The sequence below is a fragment of the Acanthopagrus latus genome, chromosome 18 (genome assembly GCF_904848185.1).
Source record: "Acanthopagrus latus isolate v.2019 chromosome 18, fAcaLat1.1, whole genome shotgun sequence".
Lineage (NCBI taxonomy): Eukaryota > Metazoa > Chordata > Actinopteri > Spariformes > Sparidae > Acanthopagrus > Acanthopagrus latus.
The window spans coordinates 4355510-4377451 of NC_051056.1; the positions used below are offsets into that span (position 1 = coordinate 4355510).

General features: G+C 39.0%; 1 protein-coding gene and 1 long non-coding RNA gene across 3 annotated transcripts; one reads left to right on the top strand and one right to left on the bottom strand.

Moving 5' to 3' along the window:
• Positions 1 to 681: 681 nt before the first annotated feature.
• On the bottom strand, positions 682 to 8324 carry lman2 (lectin, mannose-binding 2). The gene is made up of 8 exons (XM_037077693.1): positions 7919 to 8324; positions 6487 to 6593; positions 5796 to 5913; positions 5212 to 5294; positions 3608 to 3769; positions 3142 to 3256; positions 2843 to 2962; positions 682 to 2608 (listed from the first exon to the last, which is right to left on the bottom strand). The coding sequence occupies exons 1-8, from the start codon at positions 8085 to 8087 to the stop codon at positions 2448 to 2450; spliced, it is 1035 nt and encodes a 344-aa protein (XP_036933588.1). The 5' UTR covers positions 8088 to 8324; the 3' UTR covers positions 682 to 2447.
• A 184-nt stretch (positions 8325 to 8508) lies between these two features.
• LOC119007540 lies at positions 8509 to 20461 on the top strand. Of its 2 annotated transcripts, XR_005071154.1 has the most exons (4): positions 8509 to 8589; positions 9681 to 9744; positions 16436 to 16563; positions 19575 to 20461. It is a non-coding gene; the product is annotated as an uncharacterized LOC119007540 (long non-coding RNA). The 2 variants fall into 2 exon arrangements; XR_005071153.1 differs by lacking the exon at positions 19575 to 20461 and having other exon boundaries at positions 16436 to 18297.
• Positions 20462 to 21942: the final 1481 nt, after the last annotated feature.

Below are 21942 nucleotides of genomic sequence, written 5' to 3' on the forward strand. Positions count from 1 at the left end.
CATCGCATTGTGATGACATGATCAGTGTTGTGGCTGATAGGGTGTATTTCTGTTAGACCAGATCAAACTGGAAAGTGTCATGAGATTGTTGTGAATTGGCGTCATACAAATAAAGATTGGTTGAGATTGATCAATGTATTGGGGAGGAAAATACTGTGTATTTGTTCTTTATCACCAAGACATTTATCTGACAGCTAGCTACCAGGATGATCTTACATACAACATGTTGTTAATCATTATACCACCTTAACACATTAATACACTGTTTACATGCTCAATAACAATCTATTAATATATCATGTAGAGCTTTAATGGAAGGAACTCAGCATCCTAACTTTTACTAACGCAACTATTATCCCTGTTAATACTCAAGTAATTTAAAGTCTGTCTAGGGGGATGGGATCCTATTGTTTGTTATAGGTCTGCTTTTTGATTTTTTTTTCCTGTCTAAAGAAAACACATTATTTAAGATGGAAGGATTATATAAGAGCAGAGGAGTCAGCAGTGCAAAACCTGCAGTCCAATATTTTTTAGATAATTCCACTGTTTACAATACGTCTTTAAGTGCTTCTCTTGCATTAAAAGGACTTACATGTACGGTGTGAATACCTGGGGGCATTTCGTGAGAAGCCAACTTCATTAAATGGTGGTTGAAACATGTCAATACACAACAACTCACAGTTAAGAGGTTTCTTTTTCATTTTAATACATTAACTGATGAGAGAAGCTGTTTCAAGTCTCACAAACAAAACTGACTGATGTGGAAAAAAAAAAAAACACTTTAAGGAATCAAAAAAAAAAATGCTGAATCAGGCCCACGAAGTAAAGAAAAAAAGTGTGTTTCATTAAATCCTTAATTATACTTAAAGCATTTGGTTAAATGTTGTTTATGTAAAAACAAGCATTACAGAAAGGGGATGTGAATAAAACAATGATATTAAAAGAAATGAAAGACAGGATTGTGTACCTTCAAAGAATCCATTCATGGACTTAAAGGTTTAGCAAATTCTTTTGTGTCGGTTTGAAAGAGCTTCATCATTAGCACTGCATTTAGCTATCACACTTGTTTTACGTAGCAGTTAGAATTTATAATATTCATCATACTGAAGAATTTAATTTAATCATCGAGTTTGTACCCCAAGCAAGCATTATTAACCGAAAACAATATTGTAGAAAATTAACAAAGGCATATTCTGAATTTAACCTCAAGATGCTGCGCAAAGGAACCAGCAAGGACAAGAGAAAAAAAAATCAAAGCAAAATAATTCTGTCTAAAGGATTGAGGTTGTTCAGTATTCAAGATCCATCCACTTGATCTCTGCACTGATCTCTCTTAAGTGGCCTTATCCTGTTGTATAAAACTATGGAGAAATTCTGCCATGAAGAGCTTCACAAGACAGCGTTTTTATGTACCAGACTTAAGATGGTATATTAAAGTATTGCAAAATGTTACTGTTTGTGTAAAGAATATGTAATCACACCATTTGCAGATTAATGCAGATGAGCTTCTTTAACCATTTTATCAGAAATATAAAAGAAGTTAGACCCGGGATCAAATTACAGAAATCTTTACACCCTTTTTTATCATTGTAGCTGCTAAACTCAAAGAGCTACCACGTACCCCGTCTGGGTTCATGAGCTCGCCTGTGTGTCAAGGGTGTAAATAACATCTCTTCAAATCAATTTGGGATATCAGGGATTCAGCAGATTTAGATTACACCAGGTATGGAAACATTTTATGTTTTTTCCTGTATTTTTTTTTTCCTTTTTAAAACAAGTCCCCAGCTACTTCAGTTGTTTAGGAGAAAGCTGCAATTGAGTTTCGTGGTGAAGCTCCAGAAATTTATTTAGACTAGACTATGAAATTTCCCTGACTTTGTATCAGCATTGGGTAAGTAGATAAGGACTCGATTTAAATTTTGGAGTAAACTTTTCTTTTAAAACAGAGGACAAGACTGTAATTTGGATGGCTCCTGTGGCAGCCTCCATTGCTTCATGATGTTTTTTGTGTGTGGAGCTACTTTCTTCTTCCAATAAATAATCAGATAAAACAGCCTGGAAGAAAAAAACATTAAAATCTATATTACCATTTGGTGGCAAAGCTGAAAAGAGCCCGTTTGACCAATGACCAGGTGTTAACACAATGTTTGAAGAAAGGACTGTCCTTGCTAATGACAGTAAGTCTATTCTAACCCTGCATCACGAAGAGACATGAAGAACACAAATAGCATCAATCAAGTCACTCATAATAGTTGTCAATAGGTCTGCATCTTCTTACCAACATCACAAGTTACTGTAATTCAATCCAGACGCAGTGCTTCAAGGATATAAACATTTGTACAATCTTTAGAAAAAAATTCACATTGGATGTGCTGAATCTGTCATCTGGAAACAGTTCATTCCACAGCAAACACCTTTCCGATAAGGTTCTTCTCTCTTCTCACTCCTCAGTAAAACCTCTTGTTCCTCTCCTGTCTCTTCTGGAAAACTACAGCTCCCACCACAGCACACACTACGATTCCTAGCAGAGCACACAGCAGAAGCAGAAAGACCTTCCAGCCAGTGAGGGGCGTGCCTCGAAAGTTTCCGGTTGGATCGTCAATGTTGTCTGTGAGGGAAGAGGACAGTGCATGTTAATGTTCTAAATATCTTGATGATGGTTCTTAATTTTTTGTAAAAGGCAACATGCTCACAAGTAAAAAAAAACGTACAATCAATGCAGTTGTTTAGTCAATATTTGATGTTGTATGAGACTTGCTTTGCAACGTACATTAAGTCATCCTACATCTAGAAATAAAAGAAACGTGATGCTAATTAAAAGGTTCCCGTAACTTCAGTCTACCTTTAGGGGACTTGAGGAGGCTGACGCTGGGCTCGATCTTTGTCCAGTCCAGGTTCTCCTCTTCAGGGGTGTGTTCTACCATCAGCTGGTAGAGCTTCATAGAGATGATGTCATGGTTATCTGGAAAATAATATTGTACACTTTTAATAAATTAACCTGTACTAAAAGACTTTAAAATATTATATAAAGCTATGGCACGAATACATAAGGAAACAAAACAAAAATGAGATAACATGTAGTAGATATTATGACTTCTTTATTATTAGTTGTGTGTTTGAAGCTTTTAAGCTCTGACCTACCAGACAGATCTCCTGTGGCTGCTGAGGCACCAAAGAAATATCCTGTAGGAAGACGAACACCTCCAATGTCGATGCACTCCTTCCACTCATTCCTGTCATCCACATCGACCATTATCTGCAGCATATATACTGGATGTGAGTGATATAATACAGCAACGCCACAAGTATGACTTCGTTTATCACAAAGTTAAGAGGCTATTATAAAATAAGAACACAAGAATGAAATCTGCTGTGATACATAAGCTATTTTTTTATTTACAGGGCAAAGGGACAGCCTGAGTGATTTTGAAAGTTGCAAGTACGCAAGTCATGGTTTTGTAATTGCTATGTTATCATATCATACTCAGTTATGTATGGTTTATATTACATGTTGAATTCAGATATATTGAGTCAGTTTTGGACTAAACTAAATTAAGAGAGGCGACATAGCATCCCTGACAGAATACAAAGGACTTCTTCTACATACAGTGAGTCTTCCTTTGGAGTAGCGGATGGCGAGGTACGTGTCATGCTCTCTGTTCCTGATCTCAGCCGAACAGCCTCCCAGCTCAGACGATCGGCCATCTTTGCCGTGGTCGTAACTCACCGAGCCGTTGTTCACCATGGCCGAAATGTATGGGAAGGAACGCTGGAGACAGGGAGGACAGAATCAATGAATAGAAACAGGTATTATACACATTTTAAATAAAGATGATGGACAAATTAATACAGAAAATAAAATATAAGAAGCCATCAGTATACATATCAGCCAATGTTTTTATTACTGTATACACAAAAACTACCTTCACACAGCAAGTTTTTCTAGGATCAATTCAAAAGTTGTCATACGGGCTGTTTTGAATGATAATGACATATTTATTCAGAGTATACCTTCAGAGCCACTTGACTGATTTGGTCACAGCAATGTATTTTTTAATCTTTTGAAATAAGTAACTGAATCAAACTACAGTTTTTGTCAGTATTAAATCTTATCTTAATGCAACTTTGATTTGCACATTGAAAAGGCCCCATATTGTATGGAGAAGTGAAGTCAAGCCACTATTACCTTAGCTTATAAAATATTTGTATGGTAGTAAACGTTCACCACACATCATGTTTGTCAATTCAAAAAGTATTCAAGAAGTGAAGTTTGTCATTACACTAATGAGGTATAAGGCTGAAGATACTCAGTTAGGAAGACCATGCACCCAGTAGCTCGTCAGTTATATCATCTTGTTTATCGCTCACTTTAACCTTTTAGAGCTGCTCCCATACATTATCTAGCTCACAAAACCTAAATCAACTTTCCCATAACTGGATCTGTCAATCACAAAAGTGTTCAGACTTGTTGTGATTTTCACCTTTTTAAATATTTTTTTTATGTGTTAAGGAGACAGCAATGTATGTGGGGCATATACAGAATGAGATTTTCTTGACTTACAAAATTATCTTTTAAACTTGAAAGCATCATGCGAGTAATTCATAATATGATTCGAATGGAATCAGAAATGTATTTGTTTCCCCCATTGACTACTGTACAATTTTTTTCTCCTTCAAAAGTAAGGGTCCATGGGGCATGATTGGTTGAAGGGTCTTTGTCCTTCTATTAAGTGAGATTTCCTGTCTTTTTGTTTTTATAAACTAAATATCAGGTATAGGTGACTTATACTGTCAGTGTATCACTATCATCTGCGATGTGAAAGTAGCTTAACAACCTCCTTTCAAGACATTTTACAGCAGCAAGGTTACTGCCAGAGAGCTGTCATGCTCAACAAATTTCCTTTTTTGCTGCACGAAAAACATGAAAATATGGCAAAACAAATTCTGTTTGTTTTCAGTGTTAACATGCTTAAAACCTTGTGACAACATGCCAATTTAAAGTAAAGAAAAAGAAAGAATTGGAGACAAAAAAGATTGAGACATCATGCTGACAGGTAAAACCTGAGCCACCACTCACATCCGTTGCATCATCATTAGAGTAAGTATCTATAAACACGGCCAGCCCGTGGAAGTGAGCATTGTTGGAAAACACAGGCCCTGCAAAGAAACAAGCAGGAAAATCACCTTGAGCCATACACACTACACACTTACATCCATTCCATGGAGGTCATTGCGGAAGGTATCCAAAAAAATAGCCAGGCCAAGATACTGATCTTGGTTTCCAAACACAGGGCCTAGGATGGAGGTAGAGATGAGATGAGACATGAGCAGACAACTGCAGACTTCACTGTGGCCAGCACTGAGGACAAGAAGCTGACAGGATGAACATAAACATAATGGACATGAAGATAGAAAGCTTTTCTGATGGAGTGAACATATTGAGTGCTCATTAAAACTCAGCCTGTTACAGTTTTCTAAGCATTTCAGTGAGGGGAATGTCAGCATGACTGAGACAATCACACATCTTTGGATTCATATTTCTCTGTGTGAGATGCAACAATTTATACATATACTGTAAACAGTGGCACACTCGTTATTACATAATGTGATGTTTGCAATTGTCAGAGGACAATATTTTTTAAAAAAGTCTTTTTTGATGCTTAAAACAGGAAATGAGAAGCAAAAAGAAAGAAACTTCAACACCTTGACCACTGCAGCATGAAGTGAGGTCAAGCCGGGTGCGTTTTCTTCCATTAACGTACTAAGTACCATGAGGATGGAACAGCCAACATTACCTGGATGCAGTCTGTCCTTTGTGTACCAGATGGCAATGCCATCACCATGGAGATTTTTTTTCCCTGATCCATGAACTTTAAACTGCACATGCATCTCCCAGTCCTTCAGGTAACACGGCTGCAGACCAGAAACAGACATCACAAAAAAAAGCAAAGTAAGTGTGTTGCACCTTAGTAGAGCTGCAACTATTAGTCAATGGAAGGAACACCATTTTTTAAAAATTCATTTTGATAGTTGATGGATTGTTTCAGTTAACATTTACATATTGTAAAGATGACAATAGCAGAGAATCTAGTACAAATGACAACATGTCTGTCAGTACGTTTACATGCACAGCTTAGTCGGATTACAGCCATAGTTCGACTATGCTACTCAATCAGACAACTGCAATTGTCCAAGTATACATGCCAGTGAGAAATTAAATCACTGGCCGGAGCATGTCATACCCCGGTAGGATAGGTGGCGCTGTACCCATTTCAATTAGTGGTAACAGAGCCACCTCTGGCTGACCTCTTTACGTCACCAGCAACAACGAACTCTGCCACATCATTCCAGAATGATGGCGTACGAAAAGCGAGATAAAGCTACATCTTTGTACATTTCGTATAAGGTGTACATGATAATTATGAGATACACAATGGCACTCTTGTTTGTGGTGATTTCGGAACTTTGTTCGCAGTCTTTCCTCACCACAGTATTCCAGATGGATCCCTGCTTGCTTCTCTCATCTGGAGTGAGACGGACATACGAGCTTGTCACCAATGTGCTTCCTGAGAAGTCCCACTGAGCACCAACACCTGCAAGACAAGCAGATGAAAAGACAAGATATAATAACTCGGGCCAGGGCATATGTGACTGAAAGGGGAGAAATCTTGTTTTTCAGAGATTTCCTCTGGTAAATTGATCACAAGTTGCATTCAGTCAATCTTACTTTTCTTTGTGACAGATAAGCTGAAATCGTGCTTTATTACAGTATGTGATGTTATTTTCTTCTCAACATAATCAGATCAAAATAAAACTTTTAAAACACATGGTTGTTTCTGCTTTCAGGTCCTCAGCACCTCAGAGGCCTTGTAAAACATGCAGAACAAGACATCTGCTCAACAAGTACTGGGTTAAACAATGAACTCTGTTTGACTGTAATAGCTCAAAGCACTGTTAAACAGGTTATGTTTGCATTTTCCAGGAAGGAAAATGAATGTAAGAGTATTTCCACTCCTGGCAAACTGACATTAGGCACTGACATTCACCTTCTAGCAGAAACTCGCCTCTTGAAGTACAAGGAGTAAATACTACACAGGACGGGTGAGGAAAGCTGGTTAGCATGCTAACTTCAGCAGACTAGACAACATACTACGTAAATGCTTTTGACTTAACATCAAAACAGTTTTTTTCCCACATTCTGTTGAAAAAGTTCGATTATTTTTATGCAAAATTTCGGACATATCTCATCAATTGCTCTTGTTGAAGTTGAAGTTGTTTAAGTAGAAGTATCTTCCACCAACGATCAGCTAGACAGGTGTTTGTTTGTTTGTTTGTTTGTTTGTTTGTTTTTAGCAATTAAAGGATAATATCAGTAGCCAGCATCTCTCAAACTTCACACGAACATTAATTTATATTTTTGATGACGATATCTGCTTGGTTGTTGCTATGGCTTAGGCTTGTCTAATTCGCACTGAAATAATGAAACATGCAATATCACTTGTATGTTCTTAATACAAAAAGGGATACGGTATAGTTTAAAATGAACACATCAGCCATTGATTTTCTACCTTCACCGTTACGTGCAGGAGACGTGAAGAAAGTATTCAGAGATATACGTTTATACAAGTTTCTCTGCTTCTGAATAAGCTAGCATTCTGTGCTCCAAGCTAGCTTAGATAGCAACTTGAATAACTTTATATGTGCCACAGCCCTGCCTGATTATATTAAATGTGCGTTGGGCCGCAGTAAACAGCTAATTATAAATCAATTCGTAAATGCTGAACATAATATGGATGCCAGTAACAATAATTAACCAAACGAAACTGAACATGTCTCTAAGTAACTTCTAAAACGCAACTTACGATGAAGAAGTGGACAGAACATCAGGTTAGCTAACGAGCTAACTGAGCCATCTTACCTTGGTATGGTTTCATCAACGAGTGCTCTCTCTTCAGATGTTCTGTGTTTCCGTCCGTTATATCACAGCACACCAGACACAACTCAGATACTAGGAAGACCAGTGTTATGCTCAAAAAAGCTCTAAAGTTCCCCATTTTGCTCAAACAGCCCCGGAGAGAAACTCTCATAACAGATTTCTTCTTCAAAACTCCATAAATCGAGCTTGTCCCTTCGTTATTGTCTTCCGGAAAGTGTGACGTTTACTAACACACCTTCTAAACCAAGATAACGTATTGTCACTTCCGTATTTTCAAAATCTTGCTTCTATACAAGTGTGTTTTTAGCGGTACAAAAAAATCGAATTAGCTTGAGCAAATTTAACTGACGTGATCCTCAGGTAACGTTTAGTAATGTGTGTTTCCGCACGGAAGATCTTTGTCGACGGCGGACATTGTAACAGCCAATCATTGACAAGCACATCGCAAATTGAGCCAATCAGTGAGCACTTGGAGTCTTCTTATTATCCACAAGATGGCGGCAAAAGCCAAAACATAAAATGACGGGTGCAGCGGTCTGTGTACTTTTTTGTGATTCAGCAGGCAGGTAGAAATTTAATGGAAATGACACCTAACTAAAGTAATTTTTGTTTATTTCTTTTTTCCAGACACAAGTGACTTTTATTCATAGCAGGTATGTCTACATAATACATACACTGTAGAGAGTAAGCAGATGTGTTACATAAAATGTTGTTTAATAAAATCCCTCTGAGCCCTTATCTGTCATTTGGCCAAAAGACAATTTACTCTGAAGATATCACTGAGTGAGATATAGACGAAATAAGAAAGGAGAGCCATATTATTACATCTTGTGAATCAAGCCTTCCAATATGTTTAGAATAAAAATAGTCAAAAAAACAAACAAACAAAAAAAAAACAATAAGACTATACATTATTTTTGAAGGCAAATGGCAAAGCCTGCATGGAGTCAGGTTTGTGTGTATATCATCTACAATGTAAAATCCCAGAATGCATAAAAAGTTTAGGTGTGGGTTTCTTCCAGTGGCTGTGGTGGTATCCTCCCACTATCCAGTGAAATGCAGGTTAGGTTAACTTGTGTGTCTAAATGATCTGTACTGGTGGCTGTGGCTCAGGAATATATAGCAGCTGCCCAGTAGTGTGTTTCTGAATATATATTGCTCCTGATGAGCAGGTGGCACCTTGGTGTTGTAAAGTGCTTTGAGTGTTCAGTACGACTAAGTAAATGTTGTCCATTTAGGACAGGTTTCAGCCACCTCCAGCACTGCACAGGCCAAACAGGGGTACGTAATGGGTTGAAAAAAGGATAACACTGCTATTTTTCTGCCCAGTGGTGCCAGTAGTATAAACCAGCAGGCTGCATTACATTCTCCTGCAGCTTTTGGGGAAATAAATCATGCTCAAAAATTACTGACCATCCACTGCAGTGCTTTCCAGTCAGAGACGGAGCAGCTGCTATACCATGCTGTGATGCAGTTGGAGAGGATCCTCTAAATGGTAAAGTGGTAGAAGAAAATTATAACCCTCTCGATCAGGGTCGAAGTGTTCAGGATCCTCAGGAGGTCTTAGATATGACACCCAGAAACTTAAGCTGGCAAACCTTAACCTCTGTCCCTGCTGTTATGGATAGGCAGTGGTGGTGCTTTATCAGAGGCTCAGGGGGGCTTATAGTTGTCACTGTAGTATGCAGGGCCATCTGGAGGCCTCTTTTCCTCAAACATTTGTCTGGTTTGCCTCTCTTGACAGTGCACCTCTGCCTTAGCTGCCTTAGCTTGTGGCTGTGCTTGGCCGTCTCGATGCTTCTCTTCAGGTTAGCCCCAGATGAAATGTAGGCTTGAGAGTGTTATGATACCAGTTTTGTGTGTGTGTGTGTGTGTGTGTGTGTGTGTGTGTGTGTGTGTGTGTGTGTGTGTGTGTGTGTGTGTGTTCTCTCATTTACTGTTTTATTTTGAAATTGTGTCTTGCTTTTCTGTTCCTCCTTCCAGTATTTTTCTGTTCCTTTCCCTCACCTGTGCTTTTCCCTCCTCACTCCACCTGTACCTGATCCCCCCCGTTAGTGTGTGTGTGTGTGTGTGTGTGTGTGTGTGTGTGTGTGTGTGTGTGTGTGTGTGTGTGTGTGTGTGTGTGTGTGTATGTAGTCTTTGTTTTCCCTCATGTCTTAGTCAGTTTGTTCTGTTTGCAGTGTGATGCCACCCTATGTTCTCCCTCTGTGTCTCCCTGTTGGTGTGTTTCAGGTTAATGTTCCTTGAGTTTTCAGTGATTTGTACCTTGCTGTTGTTCGCACCTTGCTTAAGCTCTTTGGTTGATACTTTGTCTTTTGTCCTTTTGACTCGACCGGATTGCACCTGCAGTACATGCTACATGAGCCATGAGAATGTAATTTTCTGGGTGGTTATAATCCAGCTCAGATCTTTTCACTGCTCCTACCTTTGAACTACTTTGCTGGAGAAACCTGCAAGTCAGCTGTCACCCTGCTGGCGACGCCTTCTCTGCTCTCATGGATGACAACACAACCTACTGACTGATGTGTGTTAAGTGAGTCAGACAGCAGAATTACTCTGATTTACTGGACACACATAACATGTTTGTGCAGTGTCAGGAAACTGACAGCCATGTGCAAACAGTGAAGTATCAGCAGAGAGAAAAGTAGGTATATAGGAGTAATTCGAGCAAAACAATCGCACAAGGTTTGTAAGCGGTCTGAATACACACATTAAAAAAGGCTTCACACCAACATTGTACCAATACAGCTAAGGACAAGTACATAAAGTCCACAAATTCAATCAAAATGCCAGTTGTCTGTCTACGTCTGCCTTAATCACCGTCACCAGAACATCACATGATGCTCAGATGAATCTAAACTCAATTAACTTTAGATTTTTCGGTCTGGCTCTCTCCCCACCTGAATCACGCCATAAACCTCAGTGCCACCTCAGCAGCGGCTCTGTGACTCACCAGTCCGCAAAAAAATACTTTCAACTGAGTGTATAACAGCACGCTCTCCTGATTTTTATTGGGCTGAAACAGATGTGCAGAGCAGATATGCTATCTGGACACGTTGGATTTTCACTGACAGGTTACACTGGAGTGTTCCAGCTTAACTCCGAGCTACAAAAACACAGTGTTCCCGTCAATATTTTGATGTTATGCAACACCAGCACACGTTGGATGAAGAGTGGCCCCAGAACATGTGCCGCTGCCTGATGGCATCCATTTAGAAGCTGAACGGAGGTGTTTTGTGCACGTGCAGAACCCCAATGCACAAAGAAAATAAACTGCTTGAATGATATCGTCCATTGGCAGGACAATATGTTTGAAATAACTATAAGGTCAAAATCATGTGCCAATTCTGGTCCTGTTTGTAAGAAATCAATGATTGTAAATAGGAAACACTGCTCTTCAGTGTCAAAGTCCCATCCACCCTGACCTCATTGTAGACTCTGTGGCTCTATAACTCCATCCCTCTGTGGATCCATTAATGTTTTAAAAGGCACGCTTCAGGATAAACACGACATCATGGAAATACCATGAAATTTTACACAGGCATTCAGAAGATGAATTCTGCTTACTGTGGTGATATTCTTACTTTTCCTACAAATTTGTAATTTTGTCCGATGGATTGGAATTCATTTTGACACATGCATGCCCCCTGCTGAAGGAATTATGATAACTCTGTGATTCCATGACCTTCCATCTGGAGTCACCATTCATTTTTAAACTTTGGCACTGGATGTTAAAAACCGTTATCATTGAACATGATCTTCTCTTTTGCTGAAAACCTGACTTGCATTTTCTGTTTTGTGGCTGCCTCCTGCTTCCAAATAATTAACCTTAATATAAAGTTAAATATTCATAAAATATTTACAAAATCACCCCTTTTACTGCATGCTGATGTGGTCGTGGAGTGATCCATTACGTATATTGTATACTGTGGAATTCTCACTGGATCTCCAGACAGGAAGTTTAGACTTTCCAAGGTTCTTTTTCCCAAAAAGACAAATATTTGATCTGCTCTGCTGAAGCTTGGATGTTTGTGTTTTTGACAGGTTGTTGCAGAAAGCAAAAACACACGAACACTGAAACCTGCAGGTAGATGCATAATCTCCACAGTGTCTCAGGAGCATGGACACATCACTGAATCTGGCTGAGCGCTTTTTCTGTTTTCCAGCGTACAGTGTTTTTACAAAGATCATTTGCCCTCAGGCATAAAACGTCTCAGAAACACTGGCATCAATCTGGAGGTATACGTTTAGAAAGCAGCAGGGAGACGGCTTCATTACTTCACCCTCACCTCTCATCACACTCACCACACCTCATAAATGCATTGACCTGGAAATCCTCTGGTGTGCTGCCTGAAATACACCAACCTCTTCCTTATCTTCTTTTGCCTTTGCTCAGTTTCTTTTCTGTTTTCCTTTTGTTTTTACAACTATTTCTTTCATCACCTCATCTGAAAGGTCTCATACAGTTTTTTAGTTAATTAAATCAAGACATGCCCATCTTTTTCCTGCACCTGAAAGCTGACAACATTATACCATATGTGTTGTGATCAGCGCACTCTGATGAATTCCCTCTTCTTTTTTTTTTTTTTTTTTACTTTGTTTATCTTTATGTTTTTGGTTATTTTAATCTGTGTTGCTGCTTCCTTCAGATCTGATCTTCCAACACATAAGTCTCCATAATGTAACACACATTACATGTTCTAAATTGTACTTGCTGTAGGTCCAAAACGATCAAGATTTATTCGACGTCTGTGTGAACAGTGGGACAGTTTAGTAAGGAAAATAGGTATACAAATATTAACTTTTTAAAACTTTGTTTTAAGGGTTTATCTTACACATTTATTACAATAAAAGCTAAGAGAGCTTGTGGATCAGAGTGAACTTGGTGCTGGCATATTAAGCAATCTCCTGCTGAGGCTGTGGGGGTTTCAGACAGAAGTGGTATTAGCATATTAACAGTATATATCTCTGGGAAACAGCACATAGACATATTTGGCACAACATCAACACTGTTGTGTCTTCACACTGTTGATAATGTTATTTCATAGTCCATATCTAACATATTGCTTCTTTAATGTAACTATCAAAAAGTTAATGTGTCTCATAAATACTGCTTTTCTTTGATATTATTTAATATTAAATATATTATTATCTAATATATCAACTCTACTCTAATAATAAATGTTATTATTTATTGACTGCAAAAGCAATCAAGGATCTTTAAACAAAAAAATCATTAAAAAACAATAAAAAATGTGGAAGGAAATACTAAAATATCATAAAGCCTTTATTTATCTGTAGAGCCCTAATAAGACCTAATGGCTTAAAATTGTTGTTGTTGTTGTTTTGTTTTGATAGTCAACTTTTTCTTCCATTTTCCAAGAGCACCAGACACAATTTTTCCCAACAATGCCTTCAAGTGAGCGACCAGTCATCTTCCTTTTTTACCATATATATTTTCTCCAAAGAGTTGCCCTGATACCCAGTGATTTGTTTTGGTGTGTAACTGGTAAAGCGCTGACAACCTAAAGCTCTGTCCTGCTGTCCAGAGATCAGCGCAGCTCATTATTCCTGTGTCTACAAAGGAGGGGGGGTGACTTCCCTCATCCACTGTCATGGTCCAGATTTCATTTTTCCCCCAGTGGATCTGGGAATTCAAGTCATGACCTTCCAGTCACAAGCTGGCATCTGCATCCCCGAGGCCCCTGCTGCTCGCTGTGTTTCCCTGTGAAACGACCCTGACATGTTGTTTGGGTTCCTCATCTGATTTGGAGCATTGTACATCTGTCTAAATGGCATCAGATTGGTCAGTTCTGATATACATCAGAAGGAGCCAGATGGCTTTGTGGTTCAGTGAGTTTACATGTGTCCTAGTAAGTATGATTCAAATGAGGGAATGATTCAAAACCAGAAAAATAGTTAAAATATAATCACATGAGCATTTATTACCAATCAATTAGCTCACTTAGTTTTTGACTTTAAAGGTCCAGTTTGCAGGATTGAGCTAGATACGTTGGCAGAATGCTGTAGTGTGTTTATTTGAGAATCATTGTGTTTTCATAGTCTTTGAATGATCAGCATGGTGATGATTTTCTTAGATCAAACATAGAAATCTCATCCTATATATATTTAATTGAATTAACTCTTTGTCCATTCTTTGTTTTTCTCCTTCCAGTGATGGATGTAAAGCTCCATGGTTCATGTAAGCAGACAGATCAATGTGGTAATGTCAGTGTATTCGCTGAGTCCCGAAGGCCATCACAATACTGGGGAAAATCTCCTCAGGCCTAATCAATATGCTGACCTATCAGTGATCATATTGATTAGGGCCCAGAGGATGAGAGAGTGGTGTACATTTGATAGGACCACTGGGCTGATAACATCTCTCAGCGTTCCCCATTGTACTTCCTGTTACATCATCATGTTATTAGTTTAATTTATATGCTGTCAGTCATCTTAAAATAGCATACAACCCCTTCTTGTCACAGTGGATGTCTTATTTTAGAGCAAATCTCTCTGTGAGTAATGGGAATCCAGAGTTTGATAATTACAGCAGATTTCAAGCTCATACTGTTACGTGATATCACTGTTAAGGTTAGCTGATAAAACACAACTGACTCTGATGGTAATTACACAATTACCACATGTGTGATTATAAAGTCTGCAAAGACGTAGAAGCCGAGGAGGGAGAACATGGATGCAGAGTTCTGCTAATCAGTCGTGTAACTTCAGAAAAAGTGAGCAAGTTTTACCAGTAAGGTTTACAGTATGAAATGTAAGAGTACCTATCAGCAGGAAAATGTCCCCCATCAGTGTTTTCCTATTACATCTGATGTTTCTAGATTAATGTTACTACTGTGTTAATATATACTGTCTGTTGAGGTTGGAGAGGCTTTTTAACGCCTTTTATTTGTAAAAAAAAAAGTGGCCCACTTTCTTTTCTTTCTCCTGTCTCCTGAGCCACTTACACACCCTCCTCTGAATGACTGATGCATCATGTAACCAATGAGATTTCAAATCAAGCAATAAATATTTTATATCACTTTTGAAAGCCTTAAGCCTAAAAGTATGCACGTTTATCTAGTTGTTTTTGGGGTTTTTTTGCTCTTTGAATACACTGTTTTTCCACCTTAGCACTCGTTTTTGATTGATATTATACGCACAAAGTTACTGTAAATATAATTGTATAAAGAACTATAAGTCACCCAGTGGCTATGTTGCATTGTGGGTGAACATTTCTGAGAACCTTTGGATTCGTGGGAAACTATAAATCCAAACGGGTTATAATTCAAGAGACATACATTAGGTACATTATTACATCGGAATCAGAATTACAGAGTAAGGCTTTTTCTACATGTCTTCATGAAGAAATACAAAAAAGAAATCACCACTGACCTTCAGCAGTACATTTCCTTTCAATCAGTTGCATTTTACATGAAAGCACATTCTCTCTATATGCTGAATACAATGAATCCATCGCCACAGTGTTTATTTGGCCATAGACATGTATATCATTATGAAAGCACACATCCTCTCGTGTCACATTAAAACCACTTTTTCAAAACATGACTCACAACTTTCCTTTACCAACAGGTTTCTGTTCATATTCTGTGCTGCAACCATATGGAGTAAGTTACTACTTCATGTAAAAAAATAAGAAGCCAGCAGTTTTGTTTTTTTTGTTTTTTTTTTTAAAAAGGGAATTTGTCACTTACAAAAGAATCATTACAGCAAAGACTAGAAGTTGATCCTGAAAGTTTACCCGAATGTTTCCTAATTACACACATGTAATAACTGAACTTAAGTGCTGTAAATGCAAGCAGATCTTTTGAAGCCTCACAGCTCTTGTCTTGATGCTTCACAGGATTATCTAAGCACCGAACTGGATTTAATATTCCATTCATTAACCATCATTAATTTAAGAACACAAGAGAACCCAAAATGTATATCAATATATATTAATATTAATATTCCCACCCATATTTTTCTAGTATACAGGAAACATCCATCGCTGTAAAGAATGTGTCCCTCAGTCTATCGCTGTTTGGTCTGATTGCCAACGGAGTTGTTAAAGCTCTAATCATGATTCAGGCAATAGCTGTAAAATTAGGATGATGATCTAATTTCATCTGTGGCAAGCCTGTTAGGGACGTATGGTCTCCAGACTCTGAGCTGGGGAAACACATTAAAGTCAGATTTAATTAAAAAACAGAACTTGGATTGAAGTATCGTTTCAGGCAACAAGGTAAGTGACTGGGCAGTGCTGGGTAACATTTGAGTGTGTGAGTCAAACACTGAAGAAAATGATGAAGCAATTGAGTATTTTGTGTCACAGTGTGAATATATTCCATCACAAAAGCCAATTTAGTGGAGCAAGTATATGAAATGGAGTCAAGCAAGTCAAAAGTAAAAACTGAAAAGAATCATTTTGGCAGCTGTATTAACTCAGTGTGATTCATTATCCCATCGTTACTGACTGAAAATATCCTCTGAATTCAGAAAGCTGTGGATCAATGACGCACCGGTTATCCATCTGAATAGGTGCAACATGCAAAGGTTTCCAGCTGCAAACCTCATGTCTGGACTCTAAAGACTGACAGCCAATGGGAAGAGTTGGATCTGTTTGGGTAAGGCAAAAACACCAGTCCCGCCATCAAAATAATAACCCTGAATATCTAACAAATTTATATTTCTCTAAATTCTTAAACAATGATTAGAAATGTAGTTTGTGTAACGATGAATCAGAATCTTTCCTGCTTTTATTTCACCACTGTATACACTCCATTACTTTTGACACATGCGATGTGTAAAAATAAATTCAGAATAACAAAGGGAACATAATATATATAAAGAATGTATCAAATGCTGTAAAAGGCTCTTTTCATGGAGGCATGATGTCTTTTTTCTTTCCCTTTTGGTTGTTTGTTTGCTTTTATCTATTTGTCTTGTCATCTTCATAATCCCAGCTAGATTATTTATTTTTGGTGGAATTACAATTTATTTAAGTGATCTCTCTTGGAGCTCTTGAATAACATTATTTAAAAAAGAAAATTTTGAGCGTAGGTAGTGCATTTAGCAAACATTGCTATAAGATCGAACCAGCTGGTCAACAGTGTTGCTCAAGGTTTCTATTATGTTGATCAGTGTCAACGCAACTGTAAATCAGTCGCTTGTCTAGTGCAGATGAGAATCAAGCAAGAGTCACACACCAGTGGAGCACAGGTGTTGTCTGAGGAGCGGCAGGCTTTCCTCAGCTTTTATGATAATTAGGAACAATACATTCAGTCTGTCACAGTCAAAGAATACATATGATCTCCCTCAAAACACTATCCGAATCATCTCCACCTCCATCTTATGATACACATACACATCCTATACACTTCTACCATTGTTATGTGTCATACGTCAACCTAAGATCAAAGCACTTACACACAGAAGAGGCTTCACCTTCAGGATGAACTCCTTACCAGAGTTCCTTTATGTTACTTTTCACTGCACATTACACCACATACACTACGTGAATACATCCATTCACACTCTGCAGCCACATACTGTAGGTATCACAAGACAGAACTCGTGTTGGAAGCACAACAACAGTAAGATTTTACTTTAACTTGAATGCAGCAGTAGCTCAGTCGGTAGGGACTTGGCTCGGGGAGGGTGGCCAGTTCAAGTCCAGCTACAGACCACAATATGGAAAGTGGACTGGTAGCTGAAGACTGGTACTTCCAAGGTGCTCTTGAGCAAGGCATCAAAACCCACATGTTAACCCACATCCCCAGGCACCTGACATGACACACACACTGCTCTTAGTTGGGAGTGTGTGTGTATAATTACAGTGTGCAGCTAGTGACAGATTAAATGCAGGGGACTAATTTTGTGTGTGTTTGCACGTAAAGGTAACTGACAAAAGAAAGATTCCTCTTAAATAATAATGTGTATGCATATGTTAACACAATACATCATTTTAAGAAGGGACATTTGAGAATTTTGCCCAGCCGTGTTCCTGCATTGACTCAGTTTGAGGTCAATTTTGGAGATTTTTTTTCTGTCCTTCTGAAACAGCATTGAAGGCAACGCCAGTGATAAACATGACTGATACAACCCTGATGCAAAATCGAAATCCTTCCTCACATCCTGTTTCTTCTTCCTCTACTTTCCTTTCTCTGTTATCCTCGTCTTTCTCCTCCGCCTCAGCATCATTGAGAGAGCTCCATTCAACTGTGGAGCTTCGATAGCAGTTGCGTTTCCTTGACTGAATTGAAAGTGACCTCTAAACACACACACACACACACACACACACACACACACACACACACACACACACACACACACACACACACACACACACACACACTCACTGAACCCTAAGCCAGCAGTGTCCTGTGATGACCAGCCTCTGCTGTGGAGAGATAGCGCTCAGTGTTTAACTGTCAGCCTCTGATGGATGACGGCACACATGTAAACTGGAACGTTACACCGGAGGAGCTCTGGTGCATCATTGTTGTAAATAGATCAAATTAAGCTTGTTAGTGGTCTTATCTACTGACTAATCATGTGATTAATCCTCAAAGCAGGGTCTAAGAAATTCCAGCTTAGCTCAACATATCAATCTAAATACTGAGCTAGTGTGGTAAATATTTAATCCTTAAAGGTCCAATATTATACTGTTTTTCATCAATTTGACACAGTTGTCAGAGGTCCAACAACACTGTATTCGATATGTATTGCCCCAAACCCATCTGTGGTCCTGAATTTCAGCTGTCTAAAAGTCGCTCTACTGAGCTCTACTGAGAGCAGGCTGTTTCTATGCCTGCACCTTTAAATGCTGATGAGCTCAGTCTGTCAACCCCTGCCTTGCCTGCCACGTTGTCGTTAGAAATGAAACATAACCACTGTCTCTTCTGTTGTTCTGTAGCTGGGACAGAATATAGGCACTGATGTTGATTTTTACAACCAACAACAGAGCTATTTGCATGTCTAGCTCTAAGCGACGACATTGCAAAACACTGCTATCTTACTGCTGGACACAACAAACTTCACATTGGGGATGAACACCCCCCTCTCAGGTATCTCTTATCACCACACAGAGGAGGCCTGTCTATGAATCTCTCCTGTTGTTACATAACGACAGGAGCTGAATCTGAACAGCCTGTTGGAGCGTTGTGTTACCAGTGGGTGGGCTGCAGAGAACATGCAGGACTCGCAGGCTCAGGGAGGACCAGGTTATACATGTAGACACCAGAGAAAATGTGTTTTTCATAATATGGGACCTTTAATGAATCTTTGATTACAACATTCTGTATCATCAGCCAACATCAGTGAGTGATTTCAGCTGTTTTGTATTAAAAGTTTCAGGTTTCAGGGCGATGCGTGTGTCGTTCACCATCCTCCAGGAGCCTCTTGGGTTTTACCCTGCTTGTGAAACCAACACTCAATACACAAAGGACACAAATTAAGGATTCAAAAGCTGATCGTGAGCTGCTTAGGTGTCTCCACTGGTCTTCAAAAACACTACTTAGTCGTGGCCAGGATTTAGATTTTGATACAGAGTGGTGCAGAGAGCGTAGAGATGAGCAGAAAATAATATATAAATTGCAATAATCTGTTCTGTATCTGTTTTCCCTGTGTACAAGAGGCAAGAGAAACGTGGTGCCAAGGAAGAGTTAAAAATATCTGACTTTTCTGCCGGGTCAACAGTAGTTCAGGCTCCCTCACAGTCAATGCTGGAACCTTCACTCTTTGATCGGGATCCTGTCTGAAGACAACAGGAGAGAGCAGCTTACCTTCTCTGTGGCATCTGCCTCTCACTTCTCACCCTTCTCCTTATTAACCTGTTTGCCCTCTCAACAAAGACCCACTCATCTCGACTCCCAGAAGACAGGATAAACCCTCTAATCTTCCAGCGTCTTTTCTCCACATCTCACTTCTCTTTGTCTTACTTTTTATAAGATTGCTGCAATTTAGATGGCCCATGCAGATCCAATTTAAAGTCCGGTGTCTGTAGTCATAGTGATGGGTCTGTATGCATACGCCAGCCACTCACTGCCTACTGTCATTTTTAGTCTTTTTACAAGTACCAGATCTGACTCCATCTGAATTTGCGATAATCTTTCTTTCTTTCTTTCTTTGTTCCTCAAAAATTCTTGCTGAAGATTGTTATAATCTTAACTCTAGTCACAGATCATGTGTGCTTGCAGCAGCTTTTTCCACCAGAACCTCTCCAGTCGCCTTCTCCCTGCCACTGAGACGCATCACCAGGCGTAATGCAGCTACATCCTGCGTATGGATAATGTCAGCCAGGTGACGAGTCATACCTGACATTTTTCACACAGAGCACTTCTCTTCTGAATGGTGCAGCTCCCAGGTCCCTCCTTCTTCCTCTCTGCTGCACTGCAGCCCTGCCTTCAAAGCCTCTCACATACACTGTAAAACATTTCACCCCTGTTTGTTTATGTCCACTTACTTTTACTCTTTAACTCAGAAGTTTTCAGAAATTAAACTTACAGTTATTTGTTGTATGGACTTTTGCCTCTTCTGTGTGTGTTGATTGAACTTGGGTTTGGAGGTTGAAAAAAAAAAAAAACATTTTAAAATGGCGGGTGGTGGGTTGGGAGAGAAGAAAAAGGAGGGAAAATGTGGCCACAACTTTTGGGTTTGAGAGAAACTGTCTTATTTATTTTGAACCATGGACAAATTATAAACCACAGATAAGTGATAGATTCGAATTCCAACTAAAAAATAGACACGTTCTAAAGAAGAAAGGACTAGTGCTCCAGGCGGAGGGAGTGTACCGCGCAACTGCCGAGGAAGCTGGGAGCGGATGAGGCGGAGGGATCTGGCATTAGTGATGTGATCGCGAGGAGAAACGCTAGTATAAGAACACTGAATTTCTAAGCTTTACATTGCACCCCACTGGAGTTTAGAATGGGGATCCTAGCGGGGGGCTTTTAATTTGAAAGTAGCAAGCATTAGCAGCTGAAGGCTGCCCATAAGAACACAACATATACTACTGTATGAAGATATGATGAAGTCAAAATGATTTTGATGCACTTTAATGTAATGTATGGTACAGTACTGAGGAAATGTGTTTGTCACCTCAATACATTTATGGTAATTTTTTTTAAAAATTGTGTACATTTTAGTAATTTACGTTAAAAACACACTGCTTTTGGTAGTAAAAGTAAAAAAAAAAAAAAAAAAAAAAAAATGGGATTCCCAAAAATTTAAATGGAAAAAATGGATTACACAGTATGTTTGACCAGCAGTAAAGTTGTGGACATGGATTTGACTCCATAGCCAGGGGGACAGCCTTCCCTGTAACCTGCAACACAGTGACTTTGTCCCTCTGCATCTTTTTGGTTTTGGCATCTAAAATACCAGGAATTCAACTGCATAAACAAAGTTACAGGGCTCTAGAGAGAAAAATTCCAGCTTCCCCCTTTAATCTCAGACACTATTAATCACTGTTATCTCTCCCAGAAACAATGATGACATTATTAACCTCTACAGCAACCCCAAAGGAAAGAGAAGGCAGAGATAAAAAGAAACACGGCACAGTGGAGATACCAGTAAGCATTGTGTATTTAAGTGATAGATTGCACTGTGCTTGCAAGATTACGCAGCAATCTGACTGGACATAATAAATACCCATAAGCCCCTCTGTCAATCACATGCAGGGGATTGAGAGGCATTAAAGGATGAAAAGTATATTTCTAACGATTTGGACAAGTAATGAAAGGAGGATGTTGTGGGGCACTGGGTCGATGCAAAAGAAAATAGTGAACCACTATAGCTTATAGTATGTGCACTTAATTTAGAGAGGAGACAGATGACAGACTGAGAGAGAACAATAAAGGAAAAGCAGAGGGAGAGGTTAAAAAAATAGAAGAGATGTTAGATACAGTAAGAAGACAAAAGGGGAAGGAAGAAAGAAAAACGTGAACATGTGAAGCAGATGTCAGTCATAATAAATGTTTCCGATGGATGTGCTCTAGGATGTGATC